Below are 16,603 nucleotides of genomic sequence, written 5' to 3' on the forward strand. Positions count from 1 at the left end.
TTGGAATTATTCTTATTTTCATCCTACTTCTTCTTCTTCTTCTTCTTCTTCATCCTCATCCTCAGAAGAAGAAGAAGAGGATGAGGATGAAGAAGAAGTAGGATGAAAATAAGAATAATTCCAAGCCGGCAAAAAGTGTATCTGCAGAGCTCCTCTATTCTGCAGATACACTTAGAGGAGCTCTGCAGATACACTTTTTGCCCGGCTTGGAATTATTCTTATTTTCATCCTACTTCTTCTTCTTCTTCTTCATCCTCATCCTCTTCTTCTTCTGAGGATGAGGATGAGGATGAAGAAGAAGAAGAAGAAGTAGGATGAAAATAAGAATTCCAAACCGGCAAAAAGTGTATCTGCAGAGTTCCTCTATTTCTGACAGTTCTCTGACAGCTCCTTCACATGTACAGCGGTTGAAACATCTGTTTCTGAATAAAAACATCTGTATCCTAAATGGAAACAAATAGATACAATGTTTCAACCGCTGTACATGTGTTCCTTCTGTCAGAGAACTGTCAGAAATAGCGGAGCTCTCTGCAGGGACACTTTTGCCGGCTGATCGGGAAAAATCCGATTCGCGCACCCGAAGTAGGCAAATATTTGGATTCGACGCGAATCGAATTTTTCCTGAAATTCGTATCGAATTCCGGTTCGCCTGGTTCGATTCGCTCATCTCTACTGAATACCTATCAGAAAATGTTCCAAATTTTCTAACACTTCTCAATTGTTCACATTCCCTACATACTTGCCCAGTCAAATCCCATTCACTCCCTTTCACTCAGAATCATGAATTCCAATCATTCAATGGGACACCTGTGCCCAGGGGCGGACTGACCATTCGAGCACTCGGGCACTGCCCGAGGGCCCGGGGTCAGTAGGGGGCCCCATGAAATGCCCCTGGTACCTTTTTTATAGGCTTTTTTGAGTGTGGGCAAGGACACAGGGGCCCCATGATCCCCTATTGCCCGGGGGCCCCATGAGTTGTCAGTCCGCCCCTGCCTGTGCCTCAGTAACATTTTTTGTATTCATACTATGGTAGTTGGTATACTTGTCAACCAGGGGCGGAGTGACCATTCGAGCACTCGGGCACTGCCCGAGGGCCCGGGGTCAGTAGGGGGCCCCATGAAATGCCCCTGGTACCTTTTTTATAGGCTTTTTTGAGTGTGGGCAAGGACACAGGGGCCCCATGATCCCCTATTGCCCGGGGGCCCCATGAGTTGTCAGTCCGCCCCTGCCTGTGCCTCAGTAACATTTTTTGTATTCATACTATGGTAGTTGGTATACTTGTCAACCAGGGGCGGAGTGACCATTCGAGCACTCGGGCACTGCCCGAGGGCCCGGGGTCAGTAGGGGGCCCCATGAAATGCCCCTGGTACCTTTTTTATAGGCTTTTTTGAGTGTGGGCAAGGACACAGGGGCCCCATGATCCCCTATTGCCCGGGGGCACCATGAGTTGTCAGTCCGCCCCTGCCTGTGCCTCAGTAACATTTTTTGTATTCATACTATGGTAGTTGGTATACTTGTCAACCAGGGGCGGAGTGACCATTCGAGCACTCGGGCACTGCCCGAGGGCCCGGGGTCAGTAGGGGGCCCCATGAAATGCCCCTGGTACCTTTTTTATAGGCTTTTTTGAGTGTGGGCAAGGACACAGGGGCCCCATGATCCCCTATTGCCCGGGGGCCCCATGAGTTGTCAGTCCGCCCCTGCCTGTGCCTCAGTAACATTTTTTGTATTCATACTATGGTAGTTGGTATACTTGTCAACCAGGGGCGGACTGACCATTCGAGCACTCGGGCACTGCCCGAGGGTCCAGGGTCAGAAGGGGGCCCCATGAAATTCCCCTGGTACCTTTTTATAGGCCTTTTTTGGGTGTGCTTTGAGTGTGGGCAAGGACACAGGGGCCCCATGATCCTCTATTGCCCGGGGGCCCCATGAGTTGTCAGTCCGCCCCTGTTGTCAACATTGATCACTTTTAAAATGTACCATTTTCAAAAACAAATTGTTGAATTTTGTCAGTTTCTCATTACTGGAGTACTATGAAAACTTAATCTGGTCATACCACGTTTGAGTCACCAGGAATCGCAAATATGATCAGAAAGTAATAACCGGAAATGAGTAATTTGCCACCCATGAGTTCCATCGACCACCACAGTAGGCATTGGTGAAGTGGAAACTGAGAAATAAAATGACAGATTCCATACAGTTTACTAAAAGATTGAATTGACATGAAATTGACAGGAATGAACTTTGACAATTTTATTGAAAGAGATCCAATTTTATGTTGTGTTTAATCAATCAACCTAAAAAAGGGCATTAAATGTCCGATCGCTCTACCAAGTTCTACTCACTGCAAGTGAAGATTTTAGAAATAGTCATTTGCTTTTGCTGTCACCCATCATGGAAACATAGTAATTGAGTTGCACTCAGTATTGCTTCACATTGAGGGGCTTTGCCAGGAAACCCTTAGACACAGCTTACAATGAAATCTATTTAGTACTTTAATTATCAGAAAGGGCAGGCTGTGCACAAATGCTGTATGAAAAGCATCTAATCGATATGGGACCAGGGACAGAGAGCAGCCACTTTATCTCACCTGAACATAGTCTGCACGTTCACAATCGTCTTGGCGTCTGCCATGTAATCCTCCTCTGCACTCATGGTGCTCTCCTTGTCTACCACCACTAAATTGTCTGCGTAGATGATTCCACACTGCAGTAAATTATCCAAACTGAGAAAGACAGAAAGTTCATTCCATTGGGAGTTTTGTGTTATTTTTTAAATGTTTACAGTTTTGTCATTTTTTTATGTAACTTTCACATTTTCACATGCTTCCATATTTTTCTTGCAAAATAAAAGTTTGAGATTTGTAGATTAGCCACTAGAGGGAGAAATCTGTGGCTTAGTACAATGATTTGAAAGCACCTTATTATATCTACTTGACAAGTGCACAAATTAGGAGCTGTCCTATGCCATCTCAAAGAGCCTTCTGAGTTCTTATATTGGACTACAGAATAATTTGTGTCTAGGTTGTAGACATAGCAGAGTGGGAGTAGTTGAGTAGTTTAGCAAAAGAACACTGGCAATCAGTCCACAAAAATGTGTTAGCAGCCCACAACAGAAGATTAGGAGTGGAGATTCTTCTGTACTTGCAGGGTCTTTGACCACTTCCACGTTGCCCTATAGCAGAAATACTGCTACAGGGTGGCAAGGGTACGTAAAATCATGTATATATACATGATTTTGCAGTTCCAGGTAGGGGCCACATGCGCGCTCTACCTGCGCCACCATTTGCGGCCTCAGCTGTCAATCACTGGGTCCTGGCTGGTGATTCCCCACCGACACCCGCCAATTGCTGAGTATCACCGACAGGGGAGAGACCTGTGTATAAAAAACACAGATCTCTCCCCTGTCAGCTCCTGCACACTGCTTTGTATGGCTTTGCATAGGGTAAAGCATACACACAGCACACAGTAAAACAGCACACAGTTAACCCTTTGATTGCCCCTCATGTTAACCCCTTTCCGCCCAGTGCCATTAGTACAGTGTCAGTGCTTTTTATTAGCACTGATCACTGTATTAGTGTCACTGGAGATGTCAGTGACAGTAAGTCAGTTCCCTCCAGTGTTACAATGCCCGCTGCAGTCACGCTATAAGTCGCTGATCATCACCATTACTAGTAAAGAAGAGAAAAAAAAATTCCAGTATATATAACAACTTTTATAAACGCTATAACTTTCACGTAAACCAATTAAGTTACACGTATTGGGATTTTTTTTAGCAAAGACATGTAGCAGAATACCTTTTGCCCTAATTTTATGACAAAATTTGATTTTTAAAATTTTTTTGCTGGACATGTTTAATAGCAAAAAGTCAAAAATATTGTTTTTTTTCTCAAAATTGTCGGTCTTTTCTTTTATAGCACAAAAATAAATGAAGAGGAGATCAAATACCACCAAAAGAACGCTCTATTCGTGGGAAAAAAAGGAAGTCAATTTAATTTTTGTGTAGCATTGCATGACCATGCAGTTATCAGTTAAAGTAATGCAGCGCTGTATCGCAAAAAATGGCCTGGTCAGGAAGGGGGGTAAATCCTCTGGAGGGCAAGTGGTTAAAGAGACAAAACACAGTGGAAGGAGTTCAATAAAGCTTCTGTGCCACTTTTCTGGCATTAATCCCTCTTGTTAATGTATTGTGCTAAATTCATTGAGCATTTGCATCACTTTTGGTTCTGGCAGCTACTTGTGCACCAAATACAGGTAGTTCTTAAACGCGCCAAATTCAAAATAAAATACCACAGTTCAGAGAAACCGGTGCAAACAGATTTAGTGAAAGTGTCTCAAGTGCATTCTAAAAGTGTCGCATCACGTGCCAGATTCAAGTACAGGTTCCAGACAGGTACATGAATTTGGCGCTTTCTGCATCACTTTTAGGATCCACGAGAGACACTTTCGCAAAATCTGTGTGCACTGGTCTTTATGGATTCCCAGCAGTATTGCAGAGAGGTAGTACATATGTTCCTTTTTTCTCATTCTGCTTTAAGAGTCATCAGTATTACCGCCTACCGCCTTATTGTTATTCTGCACTGGATAGTTTTTGAAGGTCCAAGTCTAGTCAAAACCTTTTATTTTTGTTTAGATAGAGCAGAGAAGAATTATTGCCATCTGTGTCCCTTTTGCAGAAAGTTCCCCTCACTTTGTGCCAGGACGGGAAGTGTCCTGGGAAGTCTCTCCAGTAGGACACAGACAAAAACAAAAACATATTTTCATTAGAGTAGACATGGGTTAGAACTACACATAGTATTTTGGATGCTGTCTGTGCTTTCCTGTTCTGGGACAACAACTCCCTGCATTTCTTATAAAAACTTCACAAATTTTTCCACTCTATCCAAAATGTAAAAATTATTGGCACTGGTCTTCGCTTTTCTTTAGATAAGAGTCACAATCTAAGACAGTGTTTCTCAACCTTTTTTCAGTCAAGGCACCCTTTAATATTATGGACAGTGCTGAGGCACCCGTTAATATTATGGACAGTCCTGAGGCACCCCTTATTATTATGGACAGACTCGAGGCACCCTTTAATATTATGGACAGTCCCAAGGCACCATCAAATTATGGACAGTCCCAAAGGCACCCTTTAAAATTATGGACATTTCGAGGCACCCTTTAATATTATAGACAGTCCCGAGGCACCCTTTAAAATTATGGACAGTCTCGAGGCACCCTTTAAAATTATGGACAGTCCCGAGGCACCCTTTAATATTATGGACAGTCCCAAGGCACCATCAAATTATGGACAGTCCCGAGGCACCCTTTAATAATATGGACAGTCCCGAGGCACCCTCAAATTATGGACAGTCCCGAGGCACCCTTTAATATTATGGACAGTCCCGAGACACCCTCAAATTTTGGACAGTCCCGAGGCACCCTTTAATAATATGGACAGTCCCGAGGCACCCTCAAATTATGGACAGTCCCGAGGCACCCTTTAAAATTATGGACAGTCTCGAGGCACCCTTTAATATTATGGACAGTCCTGAAGTACCCTCAAATTATGGACAGTCTTGAGGCACCCTTTAAAATCATGGACAATCTTGAGGCACCCCATTCTAAAATGTGAAAAAAACTATTCTAATAGTTTTATATAACACGGCAACATCTACACATGTAGGACACCCAACATTAGAGGTGATTTATTCTTCCAAAGCAAATACACGTTTACACACTGATACTAACTAGTATTCCAATGTTTCTCTTCTCCCTCAGTTTTTCTCCATCACTGAGCTAATGTGACCCCAGCACTGATGGAGAGGGGCAGGGAAGGTCAAACTAGGATGCTGTGCAGGCAGCTGACATCCTTCTTATCAACTGATGATGTCATTAGTTGTCAGGATGCCGGAGGGTAGAAGGTTGTATTGGTGCACAATGAAAACCTTTGACTTTGTGTAATTAAAAGGCAGGCTTGTTCCACCCACTGGCTTGTATACAAGTTTTGGGCAATTTATAGACATTTTGCCAAAGCACCCCTGAGAAAAAACCTCAAGGCACCCTAGGGTGCCTGGGCACCCTGGTTGAGAAAGGCTGATCTAAGTTGTTATAACACCATTTTCCATACAAATCATGATAAAGAAGAATATCACCAATGAAGATAGACAGATTCAATGTTACGATTTACAGCATGCTGATAAACAAACCTACTTATCTATGGTGCCGACCATGAAGTAGACCATCGGGAAACAGGAAATTGCTTCTAGGAAGTGATTGTCTGGCCTGTTGGAAGAAGACAAAAGAAAAATAGAAAAAAAAACTATGAAAAAAGACAAAATAGGCTCCTTGAGGTTTTGCGCATGTGCCTTTAAAACAGTGGTTCTCAACCTTTCTAATGCCGCGACCCCTTAATACAGTTCCTCATGTTGTGGTGACCCCCAACCATAAAATTATTTTCGTTGCTACTTCATAACTGTAATTTTGCAGTGGGAGGAGTAGTGCCACATCATTGGTGTCAGTGGAAGGAGTAGTGCCCCATCACTGATGTCAGTGGGATGAATAGTGCCCCATCGTTGGTATCAGTGGGAGGAATAGTGCCCCATCACTGGTGTCAGTGGGAGGAATAGTGCCCCATCACTGGTGTCAGTGGGAGGAATAGTGACCCATCACTGGTGTCAGTGGGAGGAATAGTGACCCATCACTGGTGTCAGTGGGAGGAAGAGTGCCCCATCACTGGTGTCAGTGGGAGGAATAGTGCCCCATCGTTGGTGTCAGTGGGAGGAATAGTGCCCCATCGTTGGTGTCAGTGGGAGGAATAGTGCCCCATCGTTGGTGTCAGTGGGAGGAATAGTGCCCCATCGTTGGTGTCAGTGGGAGGAATAGTGCCCCATCGTTGGTGTCAGTGGGAGGAATAGTGCCCCATCGTTGGTATCAGTGGGAGGAATAGTGCCCCATCGTTGGTATCAGTGGGAGGAATAGTGCCCCATCATTGGTGTCAGTGGGAGGAATAGTGCCCCATCATTGGTGTCAGTGGGAGGAATAGTGCCCCATCATTGGTGTCAGTGGGAGGAATAGTGCCCCATCATTGGTGTCAGTGGGAGGAATAGTGCCCCATCATTGCTGTCAGTGGGAGGAATAGTGCCCCATCATTGGTGTCAGTGGGGGGAGTAGTGCCCCATCATTGGTGTCAGTGGGGGGAGTAGTGCCCCATCACTGGTGTCAGTGGGGGGAGTAGTGCCCCATCACTGGTGTCAGTGGGAGGAGTAGTGCCCCATCACTGGTGTCGGTGGGAGGAGTAGTGCCCCATCATTGGTGTCAGTGGGGGGAGTAGTGCCCCATCATTGGTGTCAGTGGGGGGAGTAGTGCCCCATCATTGGTGTCAGTGGGAGGAATAGTGCTCCATCACTGGTGTCAGTGGGGGGAGTAGTGCCCCATCACTGGTGTCAGTGGGGGGAGTAGTGCCCCATCACTGGTGTCAGTGGGGGGAGTAGTGCCCCATCACTGGTGTCAGTGGGGGGAGTAGTGCCTCATCACTGGTGTCAGTGGGAGGAATAGTGCCACATCATTGGTGTCAGTGGGAGGAATAGTGCACCATCATTGGTGTCAGTGGGAGGAATAGTGCCCCATCATTGGTGTCAGTGGGAGGAATAGTGTCCCATCATTGGTGTCAGTGGGAGGAATAGTGCCCCATCATTGATGTCAGTGTGGTGGAGGGGAGAATAGTGCCCCATCATTGGGGTCGGGGGGGGGGGAAATAGTGTCCCATCGTTGGTGTCAGTGGGGGGGGAAATAGTGTCCCATCGTTGGTGTCAGTGGGGGGAGGAATAGTGCCCCATCGTTGGTGTCAGTGGGGGGAGGAATAGTGCCCCATCGTTGGTGTCAGTGGGGGGAGGAATAGTGCCCCATCGTTGGTGTCAGTGGGGGGAGGAATAGTGCCCCATCGTTGGTGTCAGTGGGGGGAGGAATAGTGCCCCATCGTTGGTATTAGTGACAGCCTGGGCTCGCTCTCTCACTTACCTGTCAGCTGTCTTCCTTCTCTGGCCGCTCTCCTCTTCACTCGCTCCGGCAGCTCCCTCGATCTTCTTTGATGTACGCGCGCTGCCGCTCGGCTCCTCCTCTCCAAGCTCCACCTCCTCGCCGGTGATTGGCCGCCTGTGTGCCTCTCCTGAGCTACAGTTCCGGTGGCCAATCAGCGGCGAGGAGGCGGAGCTGCTGAGCGATCCCGGAGGTGTGGCCAGGTGACAGGAGCAGCGTATCATCCCGCCCACACATCGCCGGAGAGAGGAGCGGTGTCTCGGTTCCTAAGACCATCGGAAATATGTGTTTTCCGATGGTCTTAGGCGACCCCTGGGAAATGGTCGTTCGACCCCCAAAGGGGTCGCGACCCCCAGGTTGAGAACCGCTGCTTTAAAAGGAGACGCTTGACCTGTTCACAGAAACACCATTCTCATGTGGTTGGCCTTCCTGCCAGGGCATCAGGTCACTGATGGATACATACACACATATTTTTAAAAGGTATACTATATAATAGAAATGGATATATTCATTCAGAGTCATGTTTGATTCTGTTTGGGGCTTAATCTAAAGAGAAACTATAAAACATGAGTTTTGGCTGGACTGACCCGTTACAATGCATTGAATCTGTTTAAAATTCTAAATTCTTTCTGATTTTGAATCTACAGTATTTTGCGAATGTGGTATTATGTGCTCTTGTGCTCGACATCAATAAAATATATATTTCCTGAGCTTGCTGTGAGCGGCACTGTGCACACCTAGCATCTCCAATCAGATTAAGAGGATTCCATCACTCATTTCATTTTGTACACTTGGGGACTCATATTTGCACAAACCAGCACAATTCTCAAAAAGTAGACAAGGTTGGAAGGTTTTTGTTTTTTTCCCTTGACAAAGTCACGTGGGTTGGTGGCGTAACGCATAGGGCGGAGCTTAGTGAAGTCATTTCCATCACAGAGCCGTGGACTAGAAGTCTGGTCCTCATGAGTTGCGCTTTTACAATCAGTGTTTAATGCGTTTTTATTGGTATTCGGCTTTTAATACAATAAACAGTATTACACTATGGGGGTCCCGGAGTGGAGGAGAGGAAGTGGAGGTGACATTTTTGGAGCGGCGGTTATAATACTGCTGGAGGATATATATAGTGTGACCAGTTGCTGCCGTCTTGAATCCACTTATGGAACTACAACTAAGCACTTGTGACCTGTATTTAATTCTGTAGGTCCTGGTGTACAGTTGAGCATCCATCTTTACATGTGGTGGTGGTGTTTATCACACGATTGTATATTTGTCGTGTGAAGCACAGAACTAACTTTTTGGATCACCTACACATTATTTGTTATGAACTATTTAATAGACACTTTGATTTTTTTATTTTTTTCATTAGTATTCAGTGTATTTATGTATTTGAGATGTTTTATTGAGTAGCACAACACTATATCAACATATCTTAAGGTTGGAAGGAAGCGTCCAACTTAACTCCTTTGCACCGGCTCCTCCCGGCCCTTTAAGAGTTTCAGAAGACGGGAGGCAGGTGGGGTTTTAGGGTCATGTAACCACCGTGATTCGCTGTAACGGCGGTCACATGATCGGAAACGGTCCCGATCGCAAGAGGGGATAGGGAACTTTCCATGAGTCACGGACATATGTGCTGGGAGTGCACAGGGTGAGCACTCTCAGCACATATGTATTTTATAATGGTACGCAAATATGTGGCCGCTCGGCGTCAAGGTCCAGATGCTGCATATTTGCATGCGGCATCTAGGGGTTAAGCACTGAGAAGGAGCAGGAAGAGATAAATGCAACCAAGAAATGTGCAGGAATTCTGTTACAGCTAGAAATGAAACATTTAAAAAACTGGGTTGCTGTCTCCTGTCCCTTCAGATTGAGGACAAAATGTAGGAATTACGTACGGATTGTCCAAGAGGAGGACGATTGGATTGAGCTCTTTGCGCGATCTGTAGTACGCTCTCAGGGGAACGATGAAATTATACAGCCCGTTCCCAGCAGTCTCTGCAGACACGATAATCAGTTTGTTCTTGAAGCCGTAGGCCTTGGCATCTTCAAAGCTGTTATGTTTGCAGCCCTGTGTGTGCAAGGAGACACCAAAACTCACTGAGGAAAGCAGGAGGCACCTGTCAACACATTTCCCTCGGGATACAAACACATCTCTTGCCTGGCTGGGTGCTTCTTATTCATCAGGAAACAATATGACAACCATCGGGAATTTATAACTCTCCTGTGCACTCATAAAGTGTCAACTAAACTTCCAACAAACTTCTCCAACTTCCTAAAGTTTTCTAAACTTTTATCAAGAGTCTATTCTAGGAGAAAGGCACCCACCACACAGAAAAGATGATTTGTCCCCATTAAAACATTGATTTACAAAATCATTCATTCAAACATAACAAAAAGACGTAAAAAGATTTAATCTGTGTAACACATTATAAATAGAGTGAATGAGACAACACATAAATGAAGAAATACATTTTTGATTTTGTCAGTAAGTCATTTGTACTGGTCTATGACCACTCGGTGGGTTAGGTAAAAAACAAACAAACAAACAAACAAACAAACAATCACTTTATATAACATGCATTACCTTATCCAAACGCAGGCAACAAAATGCAGCTTTTGATGGCAGAAGGTGGCAAAGAGTTGGCGAGCTCCCAATATACGGTGAATTTGGTGGGTATCCTTTCACATAACTGCAGAAGAAAATAAATATATATAAATAAAGTTATTAATGAACAGAACCTTTCTAAACTCCTGCGTTAGCCAAGTGTATGTAATATGAAATTATCAGAGGAAGGCATGGTGGTGATAACCACTTATCTGCCTCTTCTCTCTACAGTATGCTTTAATATTTCAGCTAATGCATAGGGAATACACAGACTTCAACATACATATACATGGCCATACATAGCATTGTTTCCAGCAAGCAGCCATTAACACCACAACATGGGGGTTATTCACTAAAATTGGAGAGTGCAAAATTCGGGTACAACTTTGCATGGTAGCCAAATCAGCTTCCACGTTCACCTTGTTTAATTAAGCTTTGACAAAAAAAAAATGGAAGCTGATTGGTTTCTATGCAGAGCTGTAGCAGATTTTGCACTCCCCAGTTTTAGTAAATCAACCTAATAGTGTGCTTTGACGCACCTCAATGCAGTTAGGAAGCCCATGTGTATTGAATGGACTTTCAAGGCACCTCAATGCATAAAACAGGTTCTGTGCAATTTTTTTCAGTCCAGGGAAATACAATGTGCACAGCATATGCAGCCCAATCAGGGTGTGACGGAATGCCTGTCACCCCGATTGGGCGATTCCTTCAGAGAACTGCTTCCTCACCGCGGAGACACCGGACCAGGGTAATATAGCTGAGCATTGCATCCAAGAACTAGATGGCACTAGTTCAGGTGCAACAAGAACTACTTTACTGAACAGAAATACAGGTTTTTATATACTTCTATAATAATGGCAGTCCCCACGTGAACAATAAAACAAATATTACACTTTGAGATAATACATCCCACACTGATTAGGTAAGAGTTTGATCACATTATCCTAAACAATGCAAATGGTAAACAGTACAGCCAACAGCTAACAGTGATCTAATTAACAGTACACTAATCAACAGCCAGGCACCCAGAAAAACCTTTGATTAATCAGAGAGCCCACCCCAGACAGACCAGCAACAAGCCCACTCCTGAATACACAAAGTACATTACACATGCTGTCTATCAGGTGTTTGCTTTCACTTGTATAATCTGTCATGAAACAAAACTCATACTATATTCCAACAGTTTGCAAAAGTGGAATTAATTTTTTTTCATAGATTTCTTGAGGGAGATTGTTGGTAAATATTTCAGTCCTAAATAGAGAAGCTTCTCCAACCCAGTCCACACGAGGGCCACCATATTTCCTCTAACCATTAACCTGTACAAGATTAATATTACACCTTTCCATCCACTCCAGATGGGAAGATCTATTGTCTTTATGCAGAGAATTAATCCAAGCCTCGCTCTCAGCGTTCATCATGTTGTTGTCTATCATTAGAGAATGATTTGCTCTCCCTAATGGCCATAATCAGTGGACAGAAGGCTAGCCCCTAGTCCCCTCCAAATCCCCTGTCCCGGTTGGGTCTGTCACAGAAGGGCAGCTTACATCTGAGACATATTCCTATTGCAGGTAGTTTGATAATCAGCCATTAGGGGGCAGTGTTATGCCATGATAACAGCCAGTTCCACACATTGTAACAGTGTGCATCTTTTGTGCTAATAATATTTTCCCTGAAACAAAACATTATTTATGAATGCTCACAGCCATGCAAATGTGACTTCACATGAAATATACATGACACATGGTCACTGGGAAATAAGACAGATTTGCAGTTCAACGGGATTGTCTTTTTTTTTTTTTTTAAAGCTTGTTTTATTCTGTAAGAACCTTTGTGTGAAGGAAAATATTTTGTATGTTCACCGGTGACAGGCTTAAGAAGATGTACAATCACTTCACTCATGAAAAGAATTTACACTTAAATCTCCTGGATTCATTTCCACCACCATGTGAAACGTGACATATGCGTAACAACGTTTCTCACAGGCAACCTATCGTGTATTTTACGTTGGAACATAATCGGCTTCGTTATTGTAATGTTTACTTCATTTGATGTCACTTTTACAATTTACATGCTTGCTGTTCCATATTTCTACCTCTACCTTACAAACATGCCCCCCACAATGGTGAGATTCCCCAACAGTTGTGTCTCTATCCCTCCCACAATAGTCAGATTTCCCAACAGTTGCTTGTGTCTCTATCCCTCCCACAATAGTCAGATTTCCTAACAGTTGTGTCTTTATCCCTCCCACAATAGTGAGATTTCCCAACAGTTGCTTGTGTCTCTATCCCTCCCACAATAGTGAGATTTCCCAACGGTTGCTTGTGTCTCTATCCCTCCCACAATAGTCAGATTTCTCATCAGTGGTTTGTGTCTCTATCCCTCCCACAATAGTCAGATTTCCAAACAGTTGTGTCTCTATCCCTCCCATAATAGTGAGATTTCCCAACGGTTGCTTGTGTCTCTATCCCTCCCACAATAGTCAGATTTCCCATCAGTGGTTTGTGTCTCTATCCCTCCCACAATAGTGAGATTTACAAACAGTTGTGTCTCTGTCCCTCCCATAATAGTGAGATTTCCCAACGGTTGCTTGTGTCTCTATGCCTCCCATAATAGTCAGATTTCCCATCAGTGGTTTGTGTCTCTATCCCTCCCACAATAGTCAGATTTCCTAACAGTTGTGTCTCTATCCCTCCCACAATAGTGAGTATTCCCAACGGTTGCTTGTATCTCTATCCCTCCCAAAATAATCAAATTTCCCATCAGTGGTTTGTGTCTCTATCCCTCCCACAATAGTCAGATTTCCCAACAGTTGCTTGTGTCTCTATCCCTCCCACAATAGTGAGATTTACGAACAGTTGTGTCTCTGTCCCTCCCATAAAAGTGAGATTTCCCAACGGTTGCTTGTGTCTCTATGCCTCCCACAATAGTCAGATTTCCCATCAGTGGTTTGTGTCTCTATCCCTCCCACAATAGTCAGATTTCCTAACAGTTGTGTCTCTATCCCTCCCACAATAGTGAGTATTCCCAACGGTTGCTTGTGTCTCTATCCCTCCCAAAATAGTCAAATTTCCCATCAGTGGTTTGTGTCTCTATCCCTCCCACAATAGTGAGATTTCCCAACAGTTGCTTGTGTCTCTATCCCTCCCACAACAGTGAGATTTCCCATCAGTGGTTTGTGTCTCTATCCCTCCCACAGTAGTCAGATTTCCCAACAGTTGCTTGTGTCTCTATCCCTCCCACAATAGTGAGATTCCCCAACAGTTGCTTGTGTCTCTATCCCTCCCACAATAGTGAGATTTCCCTTTTGTAGTGAGATATCTGTACAGTCATTTATATTAAATGTGGTGGGGGAATCTTATGTCAGGAGTCCCTAAATAATATTTTGGGAGAGAAGATTGTATGTGATGTAGCTGACCATCAACCACTGTGTGTGTCATGTCTATGTATGTACAATATACAGTGTGTATAGTGTGTATGTGCGTATTCTCCAGTCTGCCATAAGATCCAATGTTCACCTATCCCAGTAGGCATGTGCCTTGGGGTCTTCAAGGACTTGACTCACCTCCAGGGGGATCACACTCTGCTAACAAGGTCACCGGCTATATTGTACCCCGGAGATTGCTGCCTGCGAGATTTAGCACTGACTGGCAACAGTACAGGCCTTCCCCATTCTTGCATGTAGGGTCCAGGTTGGTCATCTGACCCCAACACCAGACAGGACGAGACCTCACTCTACTCTACAGGGGTGTTAGGAATATAACATATCTGTGGGCACACCCATTACCATAAAATGCAGGCTTAGCTGAGTTTGGGGGGGGGGGGGGGGGTTATGCCCAGGTGGGATTTCCTGCCACTTTTTGCTTGGTGTCCATTCACCTGAAGGTGGCAGCATACCCCAAGTAGTCAAGTTGGCTGTGTCCTGTGATGTATGATTGATAAATTATATCTAATGAAAAGGTTGAATATAAAATAAATACACTTTGAACTGAGGTTTATGCGTGTCTGTGACACTGTAACTTGGGGCACATTGATTCAAGTGTACATAAAGGAAACACCCGGATTTGCTTTACTTACAGCAAGAAGGATAAAAGCTCGTCAGGTTATTTTGTGTCCTGTTTGGGAGATCTATCATTTCTTGTCATGGAGATGCAACAGGAAATTCTCAACTTACAGATTTATCATAGGAACAGATGCCTTTACAAACACCTTTAATACTTTTCCTGTAGGTCACAGGAGTGCAGTTTGTTCTGCACTTCTGTGACCTGTCACCCAACAGTGGGCTAAACAGCTGACGTCACTCAGTTGGTCCAGGCTCTGAAAATATCCCAACCATATGGTCAGGATCCACCCAGAAGCCTGGACTGGCACCTAGCTCAACCTCTCAGTGTATGGGCAAGAGTCTGACCCAGCGCCTACCGCCCCCTCCACAAAGCAGCACTCCAGTGAGGGCTGCAGAGAGCCAGATACTGACAGCCACCACTTTGTTCAGAGTGGAGAAGAGAACTGATTGATCAGCAGTCTTTGATCACTCAGTTCTCACTGCAGAGCCAGCGGGGCAGATGTAGCATCGACCCGATGCTGCATCCACCTAGGTGAGTATAAATGGTTTTTTTTTTAGACTTCTCTTTTAAGAGAATATTGTTGGCACAAGTACTGTGGCATGTGGGTTCAGTATGTACAATAAATAGGCTCTTGTTCAGTTTACCTATTCCCATTGAAGCTACTATGATTTTAGGGTGTGACTAGGCTGTGCCCACTTTCTGCCTCCTCTGTGTGCCCCAGAGTGGACCGGGTCTTTCACAATCCCTAGCAACGCCACTGGTTTCTATGAATTGATAGTGCACAAATTCTATGCTGTGGACCATGTGCCACATCAGCCATGACCACATCAAACTTACTCCAAAACCGGGAGCCCCTCATCATCTGACTGGGTCATCTCATCCTCGGATTGGTCACTAAGCAGGTCACAAGGTAACACCGTAGAGCTGTCTGCAATTTCCAGAACCGGTGCAATGCTGGGTCTTCTGGTACCAGAACCATTTTCTGATGGCAATGTCAGCTTGCTGCTGTTGGCAGGACGGCAGTCTGTGTTCTGAAGATCCATTGCAACTGTCCCTTTAATAAAGAAAACAAACATCTTTACATTGTAATGTTGTGTAAATACAGAACAAATGTTTTGAAAAATGTCAGCACGAAACTATTATGTATTCTCATTGAGTATTTGATTTTGTACTGTAAACTCGCATGGTCTTCCAAATTTTCATAGTTATTTTATAAACAGATTGGAATCTGCAGTTTTAGTTCTTAGCTTATATGACAGTACAATCAGCATTACTGCTGAAAGACTTCTGTGAGAAAATTTAACACAGAAAGATACATCTAGATAATTTGTCCTTTTTTTAAGTGAAAGTATATTTGCTGTAAAGGAAAAGTATTTTTTTTACTTTGACATTTTACAAGCTTGCTCATCTATTTTTTATGACATAGATATTTTATTATGGCCATTAGACAGGTTCCTCAGTGGCCCAATACAATACACTCCTCTCCACTTTTTGTCATAACAGCTGTTGACAATTATTTTCAATGGGTACATTGACTGTCAGACAAACTAAGAAGGAGCAATAAAGAACAACCATCATGTAGCAATGCATTGTAGGAAATAGAGACTTTAGAGACCTTAGTGATGTATTAATAGAAGTACAATTCTTTTTAAAATAGTAAATGTTCATTTTCATATAAATAATAATACATTTTCCTGCTCAGACATAAATTATTGCTATTTAGTGCCAAATACTGTACTCAAGCATTGTTTACCCATTAGAGACAAACCACACTCATGCACTGTTTGCTGTTCAGTAACAAATACTTTACCCTTGCTTGGCCATGCTTTAGTACTCCCATTCCAAACATCTGGGCAAAACAGAAGAGGCTGGAGGTTGCAAATTCAAATCTATATCATTTTAAAATACTAGTGTTCTTCAAAAAGTTT

At 44.0% G+C, this 16,603-nt stretch overlaps 1 protein-coding gene across 1 annotated transcript in view; it reads right to left on the reverse strand.

Moving 5' to 3' along the window:
• Nucleotides 1-2,583: 2,583 nt before the first annotated feature.
• The window catches only part of LOC149435113 (potassium channel subfamily T member 1-like), a 97,728-nt gene continuing 83,708 nt past the window's right edge, over nt 2,584-16,603 (reverse strand). The window contains exons 18-22 of the mRNA XM_089663000.1: nt 15,513-15,729; nt 10,594-10,699; nt 9,905-10,077; nt 6,189-6,260; nt 2,584-2,722 (exon numbers count right to left, since the gene is read on the reverse strand). Coding sequence (XP_089519126.1) covers nt 2,584-2,722; nt 6,189-6,260; nt 9,905-10,077; nt 10,594-10,699; nt 15,513-15,729 — 707 coding nt within the window. The remainder of the gene's footprint in view (nt 2,723-6,188; nt 6,261-9,904; nt 10,078-10,593; nt 10,700-15,512; nt 15,730-16,603) is intronic.

Source organism: Staurois parvus, unplaced genomic scaffold (genome assembly GCF_062004578.1).
Source record: "Staurois parvus isolate SC_StPar_1 unplaced genomic scaffold, SC_StPar_1.0 ptg001608l, whole genome shotgun sequence".
Classification (NCBI taxonomy): domain Eukaryota; kingdom Metazoa; phylum Chordata; class Amphibia; order Anura; family Ranidae; genus Staurois; species Staurois parvus.